The 16,813-nt window shown below is 49.3% G+C and overlaps 6 protein-coding genes across 6 annotated transcripts; 4 read left to right on the top strand and 2 right to left on the bottom strand.

Moving 5' to 3' along the window:
* Nucleotides 1-2,574: 2,574 nt before the first annotated feature.
* On the bottom strand, nt 2,575-4,623 carry Pdw03_8991 (Ribose phosphate diphosphokinase Prs1, putative; the record flags this gene model as incomplete). The annotated part of the gene is made up of 7 exons (XM_066102113.1): nt 2,575-2,813; nt 2,889-2,960; nt 3,013-3,043; nt 3,129-4,067; nt 4,122-4,242; nt 4,299-4,308; nt 4,365-4,623. 7 exons carry the CDS (start codon nt 4,621-4,623, stop codon nt 2,575-2,577), a joined length of 1,671 nt encoding a protein of 556 aa, XP_065957196.1.
* A 168-nt stretch (nt 4,624-4,791) lies between these two features.
* Pdw03_8990 (Siroheme synthase Met8, putative) lies at nt 4,792-5,622 on the top strand (the record flags this gene model as incomplete). Its single annotated transcript, XM_014679061.1, has 3 exons — nt 4,792-4,884; nt 4,955-5,436; nt 5,493-5,622. 3 exons carry the CDS (start codon nt 4,792-4,794, stop codon nt 5,620-5,622), a joined length of 705 nt encoding a protein of 234 aa, XP_014534547.1.
* Nucleotides 5,623-5,788: 166 nt separating this feature from the next.
* Nucleotides 5,789-11,703, bottom strand: Pdw03_8989 (Guanyl-nucleotide exchange factor (Sec7), putative; the record flags this gene model as incomplete). The annotated part of the gene is made up of 4 exons (XM_014679062.1): nt 5,789-6,125; nt 6,182-7,568; nt 7,620-9,895; nt 9,950-11,703. The coding sequence occupies 4 exons, from the start codon at nt 11,701-11,703 to the stop codon at nt 5,789-5,791; spliced, it is 5,754 nt and encodes a 1,917-aa protein (XP_014534548.1).
* A 698-nt stretch (nt 11,704-12,401) lies between these two features.
* Nucleotides 12,402-14,710, top strand: Pdw03_8988 (Pyruvate dehydrogenase complex, dihydrolipoamide acetyltransferase component, putative; the record flags this gene model as incomplete). The annotated part of the gene is made up of 9 exons (XM_014679063.2): nt 12,402-12,511; nt 12,570-12,619; nt 12,680-12,903; nt 12,967-14,033; nt 14,234-14,249; nt 14,314-14,360; nt 14,451-14,515; nt 14,570-14,655; nt 14,705-14,710. 9 exons carry the CDS (start codon nt 12,402-12,404, stop codon nt 14,708-14,710), a joined length of 1,671 nt encoding a protein of 556 aa, XP_014534549.2.
* A 39-nt stretch (nt 14,711-14,749) lies between these two features.
* On the top strand, nt 14,750-15,261 carry Pdw03_8987 (dihydrolipoamide acetyltransferase component of pyruvate dehydrogenase; the record flags this gene model as incomplete). The annotated part of the gene is made up of 2 exons (XM_014679064.2): nt 14,750-15,174; nt 15,228-15,261. The coding sequence occupies 2 exons, from the start codon at nt 14,750-14,752 to the stop codon at nt 15,259-15,261; spliced, it is 459 nt and encodes a 152-aa protein (XP_014534550.2).
* A 532-nt stretch (nt 15,262-15,793) lies between these two features.
* Pdw03_8986 (Bos1, putative) lies at nt 15,794-16,678 on the top strand (the record flags this gene model as incomplete). The annotated part of the gene is made up of 4 exons (XM_014679065.1): nt 15,794-15,796; nt 15,844-15,943; nt 15,999-16,180; nt 16,235-16,678. The coding sequence occupies 4 exons, from the start codon at nt 15,794-15,796 to the stop codon at nt 16,676-16,678; spliced, it is 729 nt and encodes a 242-aa protein (XP_014534551.1).
* Nucleotides 16,679-16,813: the final 135 nt, after the last annotated feature.

Raw genomic sequence — 16,813 nt, 5'->3', positions numbered from 1 at the left:
CCTGGACAATGGCAAAGACGTGACCGGAGCATTGGTTAGCCATTGTGATATTTGAACTTGAAAAACACACTGTTCCTCAGTTAGATTGTGGTTTCCATCATATCTCATGCTCGTTGGGACTCACAGATTAAGCAGACCCCGAGGAAATGGGAGCCGTCGTCGATCACTTGGAGAAGCGGAGAATAGTTCCCGGCAGTTGGAATGGGGGGAATCAAGAAGGATAGAGGAAAAGAAAGAGTAGAAAAGGAATTCAGAGACAGGCAATGAAGTGAAGAAATCGGTGAACAAGATGAGTTTCAAAAAGGCCAGGACAGATCAAGCATAATGTACTTCTCTCTAGAGATCACGGTGAGAAGGGATCCCAGATGCAACCAGTCGACAACTAAAGATCCGAAATACGCACAAAGCCGATGACGCATGTAACCGGGAACAATTGTTATTCTTAAAAAGAAATTTGAGTGAAAAATTTTTTAAAAAAAAAAGAAAAACACAAGCCAAATACAACAGAAAATTGTGAAGTAAACTGTAGCATCCATGTATATATGGGGAGAGCAATTCCCAGGCCGAAGTCCCATCTTGCATAGAAATCTAGATGAGACTAGGTAGATCCAGTCTAAACAAAGGGACAATGGGGACTTTGATCATAGAGATCATGGAGATCGTTGAGACATGATTGGAAGTTCTCGCAAAGGATCCCAGAAAGCTGAAGGGAACCGGAAGAGACCCGAGTGAATAATAAGTTTTGATTTCCTTTTTTTCTCTCTTAATGTTGGGTTAGTGCAATGCGTGGGGGATAAAAAGAGGGAATAAAGGGGAATTAATCTAGTTTACAATGAAGAAATCCCAGAAAGATGACAGAAATGACTGGTATGATCCTATTCACCCGACGGTCATCAGAAGTGGAGTTGTAGAGAGCCGAGACATGTCCTGTCCCGACGAATTGGATTAAACAGACGAGATTTCTATGTAGTTGGCGGTGGTGGATTATAGTACGGAGTACATTGTGCTCTTTTTTTTTTTTCTCTTTCGATCGGACCTTTGCATCCCAGCAATCTGGTTCCGATCGAGTGCATATTATAGAGTAGACGAAGTATATTAATATAGATCCTATAAGATCCCGTTTCCATTGTATACTATCCGAATGAAACAGGATATCCTAGATCCTATGCAATGAATTTATTATGCCTTCTTTTCAAAACATTGACCTGATTCCCCTTGAAGAAATCCCCCCCCCTGAAAGTAATATCAACTTTTGATACATCAACTTCGGAGACGCTAAGACCAAAGAGAGAGATCCACATGGTGCTCCTCAAGTTATTTGCACCATCTCAGCTTCCAGCTATTTCAATTTTAGTTTCAGGTTCAGAAAATTGCGAGCCAATTCAACTATTTGCCTCTCAGCTGGTCACATCAAGTGACAAATTCGATTAGGATATACCCCCCCCCCCCCCCCCCCCCCCCCCCCCCCCCCCGGCGGCACTCGTGCAGTGCCGGTTTGGCGCTTGCATGGTCCAATTGCTTATTGAATAGCCGCAAAGCCCTGAAAATTTCTGGGAGAAAAAACCAAACGAAAATGGAATTGGTGAGTCTCTCGTTTGGGACTGTGATCTCTGTCACATCTGCAAGTCCACCTGTTTGGTTTGGGAATTCTACCACAGTCTAGCCAAGATCTTCTCCAGCGACTGGATGGGGCAGTTCCAGTTCTCTTGTACTCTTGTACAAGAGTACAAGAGTATGGAATGAGTACAGAGTACCAAAACAACCGAGAGGATGCTCAGAGGTGACACAACGGTAGGCTTCGTCGAGTCCTATCTGCAACTATCAACTTAGAGGGGGGGTTAAAACGGGACGAGACATGGGTAGGTATTGATCAGAGAAAGACTACACTTCCGATGGGTTTACAAGGAATGCTTGAGTGATCTTAGGTCCATCTGTGTCATCTGAGGATTGCAAATTGGGCCAACCATAGCCGTTCGAGATCTGCTCGGGTGAGAAGATGCTAAACTTGGAGACTGGAACTAGCTGCCCTTTGAAAAGTGGGAACTCTCAGCTCTAACTCGGCTCTAACTGTCTCACGGTCGATCAATGGAAGCGTGCACATCGACACTCCCATATGGGAAGAGTGTACGGATCACGGAGTACCATCCGTAGACACCTCTACTCCCGCAGTGGACACACTCTGGGCGATCACCAGACCACAACCGAGTCACAACCCGGCTTCCAGAATCCTTCACGGCCAACCGCATCGGTGTGACGGAGATGAAGTCAAAATGACAAGAAAAATCGGGAACAGTCGTTGGCAAGGAAATCTTCGGCACTGCTAGGTATCTCCAGTTTCCGTGGAAGGTCGGGAAAGTTTGCGTGCACGATCGAACAGGGTAGAATTATCAAATGTGAAAAGGGTAAATTAAGATGAATTGTTTGCTGTCGAATTAAATAATGTTCGAGATCGCCTCCTTGCACCGCTTCCACGACCGCGAGGTCATTCATTCCGAAGAACTGAGAAAGGGATGGCTTCTCCATGCCATAGACCCAGAAGGGAATACAGCATGAAGAAAGAAAACAAGATCCGGTTTAATCTGCCAACGCTCCGTTAAGAACACCTTGTGGAAAACGAGATGCTCCTGCAGAACCCAGAGTGGACTGCATCGCTGGTTTGGAAGGTCGTGATAAGATCACTCTACGAGGTCGAGAACGGTAGGGGGACAAAGGGGAGGACACCCGAGGATCGATGAGGAAGGGGCGAAAGGTCCAGAACGGGTCGTTCATTTGATAGGAAATAGGTATCTTGTCATCAACGGTCGCAGGAGAATCTGCACATCAGTACGCAAAAAAAAACCAACAGCCTAGAAGAAGTATCCAGGTCTTTCTTTGCTTGGTTTCGTTACTTTTTATATTTCTTTTTCCCTCGTTACTGCCATATGCCTCATCAGTCGTTAAGGTGGAAAAGAGCCGAAACACTACTCATTGTTAGTGGATGGTCACACGACACCAGGGTCGGTGAAAACAAACCTCTCGCCGTAATGGTGTCTCCGGATGCTCTCTGCCAATAGACTCGATACGTCAATGATGATCAGTTTTTTTGATCTCCGCAACATCGAAGGGGAGATCGGGAAAGTGTTAGTCACGACAATGTGGTCGATTGAGCGACACGCTTCCATCTGATCCAAGGAGTTCTCCCCGAACAATCCATGGGTAGCTATACAGTAAACCTTGCTGGCCCCGCCACGTTTGACAACAGTCTCTGCAGCCGCGATCCACGATCCGCTTTTGTCTATCATGTCATCGACAAGGAAGACAGTTCGGTCGCGCACCTCACCCACCAGCGTGATAGTCCTTTCATCGACATGGCCGCCACAAACACTAGCTTCGTCGTCAGACTCAACTGCATCAAAGGAACCACCGAGCGCATGATCAGGAGGTTGCGATGAGGCGTTGGAGATCACGGAGGCCATCATAGAATCAGGAATAGCATCTGAATTTTCATGGCTGCTGCTGCCAGCTCCCGGTGTAGTGCCGCCAGACTGTGAGCCTTCGTTCATACGATAATCATCATCAACTAATTGACCTTGGACCAGGCGACCGGTGATCACATCTCGCACACGCACGTCCGTGTACTCGTATGCTGCTTCCAGTTCCGATGGGCGGCGGGCCGCAGGAGGGGTTTCCGGGCGCAGAAGATAACGCGCAGAAGGGGGTGTGGTTGGCTCCGGCTTTTCCGGGATGGGAGGTGTTGCAGGTGTTCTTTTAGAACTGTGCATATGAAGCTCAAAAGGCCGTGCTTCCTTAGTTGAGAGGGGATCTTCATCCGCAGCATCAAAGAAGACTGTGCTATCAGCCATAGTAGCGACGGGGACCTTCGGACGCCGACGATCCGTTGTCACGATACCAAAGTTGAGCTTCAAAGTATCAGCCAGCGATGTGACTCGCTTGGTTCCGCCAGCATTCTTGCTAACCACCACTGCGTCTTTCCAGCCGGGAACATTCATCCGAATCCAGCGGGCGATAAACGGTTCGGCAAAGAGGTTGTCGACCGGCTTTCCGAAGAATCCTTGCATCTGGGATGCCTAGGAGCCCATCAATATCCATATTACAAAGCTCAACATCGCATACAAACATACGTGCAGGTCCATGGTGATCACATGGTCCACGCCAGCGATCGTGAGGAGATTGGCGAGCATGCGGGCCGTGATAGCACCTCGATGACTCTTCTTCTTAGATTGACGCGAGTATGGGAAATATCTCATTTTAGAGTCAGCATTGTCTGTGATTTGAGTCAAACAGGACGGGCAGCATACGGCATGACCGCTAGAGAAACGAGTTAGTGGGGTAAGCTTTTAGATTTGGAGTCATCAGCAACATACCTGTAATGGACTTCGCTGAGCCACCCTTGCACGCTGAGATCATGATCAGGAGCTCCATAACACTATCATTAATCTTCTCGCTACCACTTTGAATGATGTAAACATCCTGGTTCCGCACTGAGGTACCGATGTTGACACTGGTCTCGCCATTGGCAAATTTTCCTAGGTTAGCTTTGGCAGGTACAGTGCCTAAACGCTCGCAGATAGTATCTGCGAGACCGGGGTGAGAATTCCCCGAGAATATCTGGACGCCCCGCATGATTAAGAAAAAGTCATGAGTGACGTGAAAGGAAGAAAAAAGAAGAAAAACGAAAAAAAGTTCGCAAGGGAAAAGCTCGGGAATACTGCGGGGATGGTTTGAGTCGCTCACCGTACGGGTGTTCTTTATCGGAAGGCCGATAAACAAGCATCATTCCCGCATCCCACCATGGCTAAGTTCCCAGAAGTACAAGGTGGAGGTTCATTGATACTCGCTTGGCAAATTAGAGACAAGCATGTTCTAGTCGTAGGGGGTGGGGAGGTACGTGGAAACACTGATGACAGCTCTAAATCGTTTTTTGTGACTGGGGACTAATCTATATCTCTGCTAGGTTGCTGCAGGACGCATCCTCAACGCTCTCGATGCTGACGCCCGGGTTACTGTTGTTTGTCCAGCCGCTGGACTAAATGAAGAAGTGGCTTTCAGAGTGACAGAAAAGCAAGTCACACACGTTGATCGAAACTTCGAGCCATCCGACCTCGACAATGTGGACATGGTGCTATGTGCCATCGACGACCCTGAAGCTTCAACGCAGGTCTGGAAACTCTGCAAGCAGAGGCGAATTACTGCCAATATTGCTGATGTCCCACCTGAATGTGATTTCTATTTTGGAAGTGTTCACCGCGATGGGCCATTGCAGATTATGGTGAGCACAAATGGGAACGGGCCTAAGCTAGCCAGTATTGTGCGGAAAAAGATCGCAGAGACTTTGCCATTGAACATGGGGGCAGCTATTGAGAACGTGGGAAAACTACGGAAGAAGCTCCGAGAGGTTGCGCCGAAGCCTGACCAAGGCCCCAAGAGAATGAAATGGTGAGTTGCAATACTCCGGCTCTTCTTCAGAAACAAGTAAAGGCTAATGATCATAGGATGTCCGGCGTCTGCGAAACATGGAATCTCGATGATCTTGTACAGATGTCAGAAAAGGACATGGACAGCATATTATCCTTTTATGAGTCGGGTAAGATTCCTACTCCAGAGGAAGTGCAAAAAAAGTAAAAGAAAACCAAATGAAGAAATATCTTTTGTCTGGTCAATAAACCAGCTTTGTATCTCTAAAGTAAAACAAAATGCTCGTGTGAGAACACAAGACCCCGAAGAGTCGGGTTATAAAACGCCGAAAATCAAGCCCGCAGCGAGGATATCCAAAAAATCATGCAGTAAGTCAGACCAGGCTATCATGGCGCGAGGCTTTTTGAGAGATGGAGCTGCGCGGGCTGATGGGAACGTCCAGGGGATTGGGCAGAGCAATGCCCAGTCGGACCTCGCCGATCCGGCGCAGTAGAGACTGGAGGGCAACGCGAATTTCCGGGTTGAGATCACGGCTCAGAAGCTCAACTCCGAGAGGGTAAAATATCTCGATATACCTATTAAAGTCATCCAGCGGGAAATTGGTATATCCATCAATGACATCAACCACCACCGGACGCCAAGCGACGATGTTGCGGTGCTGGGTGTCTTCTTCAAGGCGGACGAAACTGCGGATAATGTCCCCACAGAGTCTGGTGAGATTAGATTTGAACAGCAAAAGGGAAAAAGGAAGGGAGAATCAACTTACGGAATTAGTGCAGCCTCGGTTTCCGCGCGACTGCTCTGTCTTTCCTCGCGCTCATCGTGATACATTCGGAAGAGGATATGCACGTAGGTAGAGGCACTGCCGCTCTCTTGCTTCAATAGATTAGGGGGTTGCTTCATGAATCCTTGACGCCAGAGTAGCATCCGCAAGTCTTTATCCTCGTTGAACTTCTTGGCGAACTGATAACTCTTTTTCAGCAGTCCCATGAGCCGGAGAAGCTCAACACTGGGGATCTGTGCATAGACAGTTTCGTTCGAGAAAAGTTCGTGGACAGTTTCAATCATCAGCAGCTGCAGAACACAATTCGTGATGATGCGGTTGAAGTATCGGCGTCGAGCTGCAGTGACAGCTGCAGGTTGCTGATGGTCTGACTGAGGGCGATAGTCTTCTAATTCGGCGCGGGCTTCACTTTGAACAGGAGGATCTCCACTTTCATGGAGAGAAGATGTGCTTTGAGATCCGTTGGGCTGCAACGCATCAGGCAAATCTCCTGTTGCTACAGCAGCATCCGGAGACTGCGTGGGGCTCCCATTAACTGCCTCTGCTGGCTTAGACATCGAGACAGCAGCCGTGAAAAGTTCATAAGCTGTCGTTTTGCTGAAGAGCTCCACGAATGCCCCAACAATCTGGGACCAATGCTCCTGTTTGAACTTTGCAACATTCTGCAAAATCAGCTGTTGCAGGCAGTTGCTGCCAATTCGTGCAATCGTGTCATTTTCTTGACATATGCACAATGTCAGCAATTCCAAGAAGCGGCTCAGCATGTACTCCAAAGCATCAAAATAGTGCGTGAATAAAGTGATCATGTTCCGTAGCGCCTGGATCATTGTCGTAGACAGCCAAACTGAAAGATCCTCGTGGTTCGGAACTTTGGACATTTCAGACTTAGACTGCAGGACCACAAAAATCGGATAGAGGAGCTGTCTCCAGAGGACATCCCAAAAGTCCCTAGGAAAATCGCCACCGTGTCGGATGAGCGTATCGAAGAGGTATGTGAGCGCCCTTGAGCGGACCTCGAGATCATCTCCTGTCATAAGTACATCTTGGAATGCGATGAGAATCGGATACCAGAACTGCTCCTCTTGTGATTGACGGGTAAGTTGTTTAGCAAGATTGGTTCCATTGTCCTGGAATGTGGCCGCCGAAGCACCGCGGTGTGATAAGGGACATTCTGGAGTCCTTAGCATTTTAGTGACGGTAGACCTGAGGGTTTCAATTGCCTGCAACGATTTCTTTTGAAACTTTGAGTTCTTTGAGAATTCAGTCAGGCATACAATGAGATCTGCAAAGGCACCTTGGGTGATCACTATGCCAAATCTAGTGTTGTAGACTTGTGTAACATGGTCAAAAGCCATGTTTACGATTCCCTCTGTTTAAATGCGTTAGCGAGCGGTGGAGCAGTTTGAGCATCAAGGCTTACCATAAGGTTCCCTTGCTGCGACTGTGAAGACACCAAACATGGTTTTCCATCCCGAACGGATGTTGTCGCCACGGGCTTGAATCATTTGGATCAGACACCGTAGGATCATGTCCTTGACAGCAGCAGTGGTGCTGTTTGCCATCACGTGTTCAAAAGGCTTAAGGAAGTCCTTTTGGAACTTGAAGCCAGGCAACTCCTCAATCTCCATGAAGCGCATCGAAAGTTGTCGGAGCGAATCCAAAGCAAAAAAGACAACCATGGTATTAGAGTGGCAGCCAACTTGATTGAAGTGCTGACCCAAGACATCCCAGATCTTGGACCACTCAATCCTGACACGAGTCATGTTGTAGTAACTGATCTCAACAAGCTTTTGCAAACTGTAGGTTCGGGGTGAATCTGTGTGACCGGAAGATTGAATTTCTTGCCAGCTGACCTCGCTCAAGGCCCGAACGAAGTCAATAATGGCTTCATGCGACAGATTGGCAGTATTGGTGAAGATACGGTCCACGCCGCGAATCATGTCTGCCGAACGGCTCTCCATAGCAACTTCTGGACGGAAAGCGGTTGGTCCATTCACAGAACGAGGGCGAGCGCGCCGTGTACTTTGCATAGATCTGCGGGAGGTATCTGCTGATGAGGGTGCCCTTGAAACGTCAGGCAGCGATCCCTCATCAACACCATCACTCAGGAGTTGGAGCCGATCAAGTTGACTGACACATGTCAAAACATCTCGCCACGAGCCCTGAAGGTGGTTGCCCTCGGTGAAGGCGACATCAAGCAAGGCTTTCAGCGCCTCGACATTTTTGGCCATCATCTCCCTTACGTTTCCGAGGTTAGTGAACTTCGCCAAGGCAGTCACAAATGCCACACGGGGAGTCTCTAGCTCGAAGGCACAGCTGATCCGGATGGACAGTTTGAGTCCCTCCATGCAGAGCCGGATGGTTTCCAGGCTCGAAGTGTCCTGCATCGGCGCAGACAGACCAGATAAGAAAGACATCCAGGTGACGTTGAACATTGACCCAACATGGCGATCTGATGTTGCAGGAATGAAGTGTGAAAGTGCATCTTTAATTGCTGTCTTGCGTTGGGCCCGAATGAGGGAACGATAGAGTTGTTCTGTCTTGTTCGCCATTTCCTCAGAAGCCTGTGCGTATTTCTCACCCTGGATGTCTCGTCCAACGGTAGCAAACACCTGTCCAGCTCTGGTCGCAAGGCCAGTGGGAGCGGGGGGTTGGGGATTGAGGTTGGCAGCATGTTCTTGCTCGGTGTATAGCACGATTTCGTTGCTTCCAATCTCTTCGTATATGGCCCCAAGATAGTCAGATGGCAGGTCTTGATTGTCATTGATCCCGCGGTTGTTCTTGATGAAGTCCTCCTTGGTCATACGGCGGCCCTTCATTTTCGTACTGTGCTGATCCGTGTTAAGTAGAATCACCGAGTACGCAAGGACATATGCGGTGTCAGCGTTGGCGAAGGCATTGGGGTTTTGAGTTGTGTACCGTTCGGCAAACTTCAGCATAAACCGATCGATCTTTTGGGCTTCACCAGGCAGGCGGAAATGCTGCAAAAACGAGCGCAGGGACTCAACAAAGCGTCGCTTCGTAAATTCCATCAGATTGACAAAAGCATGCATTATGGCAATGTTTTCTGGCTCTCCCTCACCAAGATACTCTCCCAGCATGGCCTTGTCAATACGGTCTGTTCGAAGCAAGAAGCTGGCAATTTCTTCGGGAGACTCAGATTGGATGAATCCTTCTTTCAGGAAGGCCTTGATGCCACGCTTGGGCTTGAAATTGAATTGTTGTATGGCATTTGTGAGAGTAATTTTTCGCTGCTTGACTTTTTCGATCTGATTCGGGTCGTCTTCGGGCATAGGTGTGGACCGGCCTGTTCCACTCTCGAAAGACTCGGGATGCGGTGAAACAAGGACGCTTGTATCCAAAGACTCACGGGAGTTGTCCATCGATTTGGAAGGGATGGCTGCCTCGGGCTGCTCATCAATACGTTGTGTGGCCCAATTGTCCAGTGAGCGCAGTATCTCTACGAGACATTCCAGACCCTGCTGCTTCAATCCGTACTCCGATGGAATGTGAGGCATCGGGGGCGGTGGAGTAGGGACAATGTGGGCACTTGTCAACGAAGGAGGAAGGTTTCCTCGATGGTGCCATTCAGAGCCAATGGCTGTCATTTTTGTATGCTGTTCTTGGTATTGATGCTGCTGAGAAGATGTTGTTACAACCGGCACACTCGAGTATCGGGACAACTGCTCAATGATACTAAGAAGGTTAGTTCACGTCAAATGAAGACCAAGAATTCATTAAAAGACATACTTTTGGAAGATGTTTTCCAATGCGGTTCTGTCACAGTCGTAGTTGAGATATATTTCGACCAGAGCTCGTGGATCACCACCTAGCCTCTCCAGAATTTCCATGAAGTACTGCTTTTGGAACGCAGGAGCCCCGCGCTTCTCGAGAATGGCCAGATAGATCTCTTTCAAGAACACCTCGAGCTCCTTTTTCATCATGACTCTCATGTCCTTCAGCATCAGCCAGAAAATCTCACAGCAAACTTTGAAGACATGAGGCACGGCGCTAGAGCCATTACGACTTAGACTTAGGCACAAATGGGGCCGAACAGCTAGAAGGAGGTTCATTCCATCCACGCTGGATGAGCTGTTCTTGATTGCTGCCAGGGGGGATAAAAAGGTTGCGGTGTGGTTGTTGATAAGATAGTGAATCAAGTGTAGCGAAAGAAGCTTCGACCTCATGTTCTGAGATTTGACATCTTGCTGCTGCTCGTGAGTCAGGACTTTATGGCTCAACTTGCAGAGCGCTCGGAAAACCAAAAAAGCGTCCTTCACATAAATTTCGTCCACATCGTCCTCGGCCGAGCTATCGTCGTCTCTCTCCTCGGGTATGCCCGACATCGATCTCGTTGTTGAACGCTTAGCGCGCGTAACTGTAGTTGGCGCATTGTCGTTGACAGTAGTTACCTCTTTAGGCGACTCAAAACTTTGCAAGGTAAGCTTCTCAGCGGTGGGCTCTTTAGTTACAGGCTGATCAACCACGGACATGGAAGCCGCCTCTGAGGTTTGGCCCACATCACTCGCCGATGCATCAATGGAAGATGATGGCTTTTCCAGCTCTCGCACTCGGAGCTCTTTGAGATCCATCCGCGTCCGGACTCGATCAAAGACTGTGCTGACCATTTGTGTGAGCGACCCCTGAGCGATCTGCTGGTTTTGGCTGGATTTAGAGTAGATAAAGATGTTGTAGATTTGGCGGACGGCTTTTAGGAGACCCGCTCCATGCACCACAATCTTATCATTCAGGACCGCTGCCAACAGCGATTTGATGATCTGCTGTTGGATTTCAACTGCCGTAGCTTCATTTTCGAAGCAGTCGCAGATCGCATCGATAGCACGCTCAATAAGTGGAGGTTGTTCCCGGGATGCATTTTTGTCTGTCTCGGCGGATGGGAATGCGAAATAGGAGTATGTGATCAACTTTCCTATGCAGTCCAATGCAGTAACCTGCAGAGGAATGCTGGGGGCTTTACTTGCCAGATGCAGAGGACGAAAGATAAGCTCCGGATCAATTGCTTGCCTATCAGGCTGCCTGATATTGGCCAGGGCCACCTGTGTGGCATCCTCCAGCTTTTTGTCCCTCCGGGCGTCGCGCGAAGCAGCAATGTTGTCCAGAGCCGTCACAATAAAGACTGTCGAGCTAATCGGACTAGATCGCTGCGTCATAAACGTAGCGGTTGTTGACCGCGAATCTGAGCGCAGCCTGATTTCTATCGCATCGTTGTCCTCCCGGGGGGGTTCCTGAATCGTGGGTGGTCCGTTTGTTTGGGTTTCTTGTTCAGTCTCGTCCTTGAGTGGAACCTCTGGTTTTTTTTCATCTTCCTGGTCCTCAGATACTTCCTCGTCACCCTTCTGGTTTATTTCTTGTGACTCGGACTGCTCGGGCAGTGTTGGCTTGTCGGAGTTTGGTGCTGTGGGAGATATGTCGGGGGTATCGACAGGTTTCTCAGGCATTTCAATGGATGGTGTCGGCTCAGAGCCAAGTTCAATGTCCGCCATGGTCAAATAGACTCCGGGCGGAGTGATCTAATTAGATCAAAAACATCGAACGAGCAAACGTGGGGAAGCTTGAGACAATCGCGATGACATGCAAGGACGGGGGCTGCGTGTCTTCTCCGAATCGGGACTAATGCATGCTTACCTAATCCAGAGATTGGCTGGAGCCGGAGATTCCAAAGGTTCTCACCAGCCTTTTTTGCCCGGCAGAACGTTGATCGTCTGGTTCTGTAATCGCCTTAGTATGCATGTACCGCTAATCTAAGGGCATTCGTATTGTGAATCCTTAATAAGAATCATTTATAGATGTTACAAGTCAAAAGAATGAGAATGATGGGATTCTATCTCCAGATATGTATGCCATTGATTGACCATCTAATCATGCTTTTGTTTGCTTTCCAATGTCCTTCTAGGGGTGTGTGCTCACGGCGGTGAGAAAGGCGTCAATACATATCTGGAGCCTGAAACTGTAAATTACAACACGTGACAATGTCGGAAGAGGCCGCTGCCGCTCCTCTCACCGGGAGCCACAGGTAGCTCAACAGAAAAGTTCGTGATTTAGAGGCATCTCCTTCCACCCCAACCTTATCCATTCTTGGCCTTCACGTTTTCTCTGTGCCGGGCTCTTTTTAATTTCGATTATCTCAGCGTCAAGGGTTTTTATTCCTTTATTTTCATAATCGCAACAAGTTTAAGGCACCATGGTTGCGTCAGCTATTCGGATGCGCACCCCGAGCGCCATGTTCATGTCCAGAGGTGCCGCCGCCATGCGCCGGCCCCAGGTCTCCTCCAAGCTCCAGGAGGTGATTCAGTATGTTCTATTGATATAAATTGTGAATGTGAGTTGATACTAATGATGCTTTCACTAGGGCCCAACTGCCTGCGCTCTCTGCTCTTTCCCGCTTCTATGCCTCCAAGTGTAATGACCATTAATTTTTCCCATTCTCCCACACACCAATCCTAATATGTCTATCCTTAGCTTTCCCTCCCCACACACTCATCAGCATGCCGGCACTTTCGCCGACAATGACCGCCGGAAACATTGGTGTGTGGCAGAAGAATGCCGGAGATGTCCTGCAGCCCGGTGATGTCTTGGTTGAGATCGAAACCGACAAGGCACAGATGGATTTTGAGTTCCAGGATGAGGGTGTCCTCGCTAAGGTTCTCAAGGAGAGCGGCGAGAAGGATATCGCTGTTGGCTCGGTAAGAAATTTCCCGGTTTTCTCCGTGGGGATTGGTTCTCAATCTAACTTGCCTTCTTTATAGCCCATTGCCGTTCTTGTTGAGGAAGGTGCTGATGTCTCTGCCTTCGAGTCATTTACTCTGGCTGATGCGGGTGGTGACAAGTCTGCCGCCGCTGAGCAGAAGGAGGAGCCCAAGAGCGCTGAGCCCTCAATCCCGGCCCCAGCTGAGGAGGCACCTGCCGCCCAAGAGCCCGAGACTTCGGACGAGAAGCTCCAGCCTAGCATTGACCGTGAGCCCTCTATTAGCCCCGCCGCTAAGCTCTTGGCCCTCGAGAAGGGTATATCCATCAAGGGCCTCAAGGGGACCGGTCGTGGTGGTGTCATCACCAAGGAGGATGTTGAGAAGGCCAAGCCCGCCACTACTGCCGTCTCCGGCGAGGCTTCGTTCGAGGAAATCCCCGTCAGCTCGATGCGTAAGACCATTGCCAACCGCCTGAAGCAGTCCATGGCCGAGAACCCCCACTACTTCGTCTCTACCACTCTCTCGGTTACCAAGCTTCTGAAACTCCGCCAGGCCCTTAACGCTTCCGCTGAGGGCCAGTACAAGCTTTCCGTCAACGACTTCTTGGTCAAGGCATGCGCTGTTGCCCTTCTCAAAGTTCCCCAGGTCAACTCCAGCTGGCGCGAGGAGAACGGCCAGGCCGTGATCCGTCAGCACAATACTGTTGACATCAGCGTCGCTGTGTCTACCCCCACTGGTCTGATCACCCCGGTCGTCAAGAACGTTCAGGGTCTCGGACTCTCCAGCATCTCCAAGCAGATTAAGGATCTTGGCAAGCGTGCCCGCGAGAACAAGCTTAAGCCCGAGGAGTACCAGGGCGGCACTTTCACTATCTCTAACATGGGCATGAACGCTGCTGTCGAGCGCTTCACCGCTGTCATCAACCCCCCGCAGGCCGGTATCCTGGCTGTTGGCACCACCCGCAAGGTTGCCGTCCCTGTCGAGACCGAGGAGGGCACCACTACCGAATGGGACGACCAGATCGTCGTGACTGGTAGCTTTGACCACAAGGTGGTTGACGGTGCCGTTGGTGGCGAATGGATCAAGGAGCTGAAGAAGGTCGTCGAGAACCCTCTGGAGCTTCTGCTGTAAACAGCAAAGCTCTCTTGTTCTGACGTATCTGTAATCTGTATTAAAACACCTTGCCTCCCCCATTAGACCATTACATAGGTCCCATCTGTTTTTGATCTCTTTAGCAGCTTTAAATCCTCTCAATGGAACTTTCCTCGACTTCTACATCTTTTTTTTTGGATTTTGGTGAAGTTGGTTGGAATATCTGATAACGTAGGTGGCTTGAGGCTCAGGTCAGGACCATTTCCGAGATCCTCTATTAATGAATCATTTTGTTGAACTAACTAGTTTCGATAGATGAATCTTTGGAGATACTGCTACTTGTATCTACCTGTACACGAGCAGTACATTCTATGAGATCAACATCTTTGCGGAAATTATCCCCATGGAACCTTGGTAGTGGGCCCAGGTCAATGACGTGATGTCACATCCAGCTTCCTTGGTATAAATCCTTCTTTCCCTCTCGAACTCCATCCTTCCCACATCCCGTTTCTAGCAAGTCAGGATTTCTTTTCATTCTAGGTGTTCTAGGGGTTGACCAGTTTTTTTCTAGATTTATTACCCTCTAATTTCCTCACGCGCAACACCATGTCTTACGCCGCCGCAGCTGCAAAGGGCCCCAAGCAGTCCCCCGAGGATGTAAGTATTCAAGCTCTTATATCTTAATTACAGCACTAATATAGAACAGGCGTGAGTTTTGTGCGGTATTAAATATCCATTACACACAACTAACATGTACTCCAGCCGTGCTCCCCCGGTGGACGGGATCTACCACGATGAATCCGAGAGCACGGCCTCATTGATCGACGTCGATGGCCCCCATGTGCAGACTGTGGAGTCCGACTTCCTCAAGCAAGATGTCCAAACCACCACCCAGGCGGAGCGGATAGAGCGCGAAGCTGAGGAGAAGGAGAAGCGCGAGGAGGAGGAAAAGAAGAAGAAGAAGGCTAAGGCCCACAAGGTGAAGAGCAGTAGTATCCGTGGAAACACCAGCAACCCTGTCTTCCTTGCCAATGCCGCTATCGCAACCGTGATCGGCGCAGGCCTCAGCTTCGGTGCCTACAAGCAACACACGAAGGGCAACCTCTCCTGGGAGCTGGTCGGACTCACTGCTGGTGCTGTTGGAGTCTTCGGTACGGTGGACTACTTTGTCAGCAAGTAAGTGACGTATACATGTCCAGACTGATGAGTGTGGCTAATCCATGATCTAGATGGTTCCTGCAGAACAAGTTCCCTCCCAAATAGACGTACGGTGTTTCATCTTCTTTTTTAAAGTGCTGCTTATTTGCTTTATGTCTTGATATACCATCCCAGCACTTTTCGTGGTTTTTTTTTTATGTTGTTCATTTGGTGACTATGGTATCGTATCGGATCACTGTACCAGTACCTTTCACGATGGCATCATTTTTTCTTTTGAAAAATTCTAGCATTTGTAGCACTTCTGAGACAATATGTCAAGTTTAGCTTGTTCGCAATCACGGCTGGTCGAGATTTGAACTTGATACACCTCACAGAACCTACAAATCTCAAGGGCTTTGCAGATGCATGTTGGATACTTCGTAGAATGCACTGGACCTGAAGGCGGTGAACCCACGTGTGAATGGGCCCAAACAAGACCATCTGTCCGGTTGGATCAGTTGATAATCACCTTGGTATTCGGGGAAAGAAAGTCACTAGCTCAGGTGCTTGCTATAGTTTACCCCTCTTCTTACCAACCTGACAACTGATTGGGTATCGAAGCAATCCAAGAATCTAATCTATACGGAGCAGTGACAACATGGTGTGTTGCACTTCCCCGCGATAGCTTTACACAACTGACATGAACAGAACTCGCTGTTCAATTCTGCTTTAAAGCAATCGTCGTCCATCCGCCGTGATCTGGACACCTTTTCACAGTCACCAACCACCTCATCACCCGCATTACAAGGTGCGCTCCTACCATCCACTCTTTGCAATTCAATGTATTGACTCCAAGCTCCTAGGCCAGCTTGCAGCCTCCTTGGCATCACTTTCCCGTACCGTCGACGACTACTCAGCGCTCTCCAAGAAGGAATTGATTCTCGAGAAACAACAAAAGGCATTCGACCGCATCAAAAATTTCCGAAGTGAGCTTGCAGACTACCGGGCACAATTCGATCGACTCCGCAAAGAACGCGAAGATGCGGTATGTGTCCATTAATTCTTTCATAGGGTGCTTCCATCTTAACCCTCATGCCAGCAATCGATTACCAACCGCAATGAACTGCTAGGCCGTCGCCCACATCACGCTGCAACCCCAGAAAACCCCTATGCGCAGTCCTCACTCCCCCAGAGCACCTCGACCTTTGCACCCTCATCTTCAGGTCTCGGCTTTGGCGCTAACCCAGCGGACTACAACCGCGAAACCAACGCGCTGCGCGAGCAGTCCTTTTTCTCCAATACAAACAACCAGCTCGATGATTTCCTAGACCGAGGGAGGGCGGTCCTCGCCGACCTAGGGCAGCAGCGTGAAGTACTCAAGGGAACGCAGCGACGACTATACAGCGTTGCCAACACCCTTGGTGTGAGCGGCGATACAATCCGGATGGTGGAGCGGCGGGCGCGTCAGGATAAGTGGATTTTCTGGGGTGGAGTGGTGATTTTTTTCTTGTTCTGTTGGGCAGTGCTGCACTTCTTGCGGTAGGATTATACCACTGTGTTCTTGATTTCTGTCTGGATGGGTATCTTTGGGAGCTGGCGAGAGTCCTCGGTGCTTACCTGGGTAGGGCGTGATCTTATATCTTGTATTAGGTTCATCAGCGTCGGCGTTTGGTCTTTG

The sequence above is a fragment of the Penicillium digitatum genome, chromosome 3, assembly GCF_016767815.1.
Source record: "Penicillium digitatum chromosome 3, complete sequence".
In the NCBI taxonomy this organism is placed as follows: domain Eukaryota; kingdom Fungi; phylum Ascomycota; class Eurotiomycetes; order Eurotiales; family Aspergillaceae; genus Penicillium; species Penicillium digitatum.
Note: the sequence above shows the minus strand (reverse complement) of the source record. Positions and strands in the feature narration are given on the sequence as shown.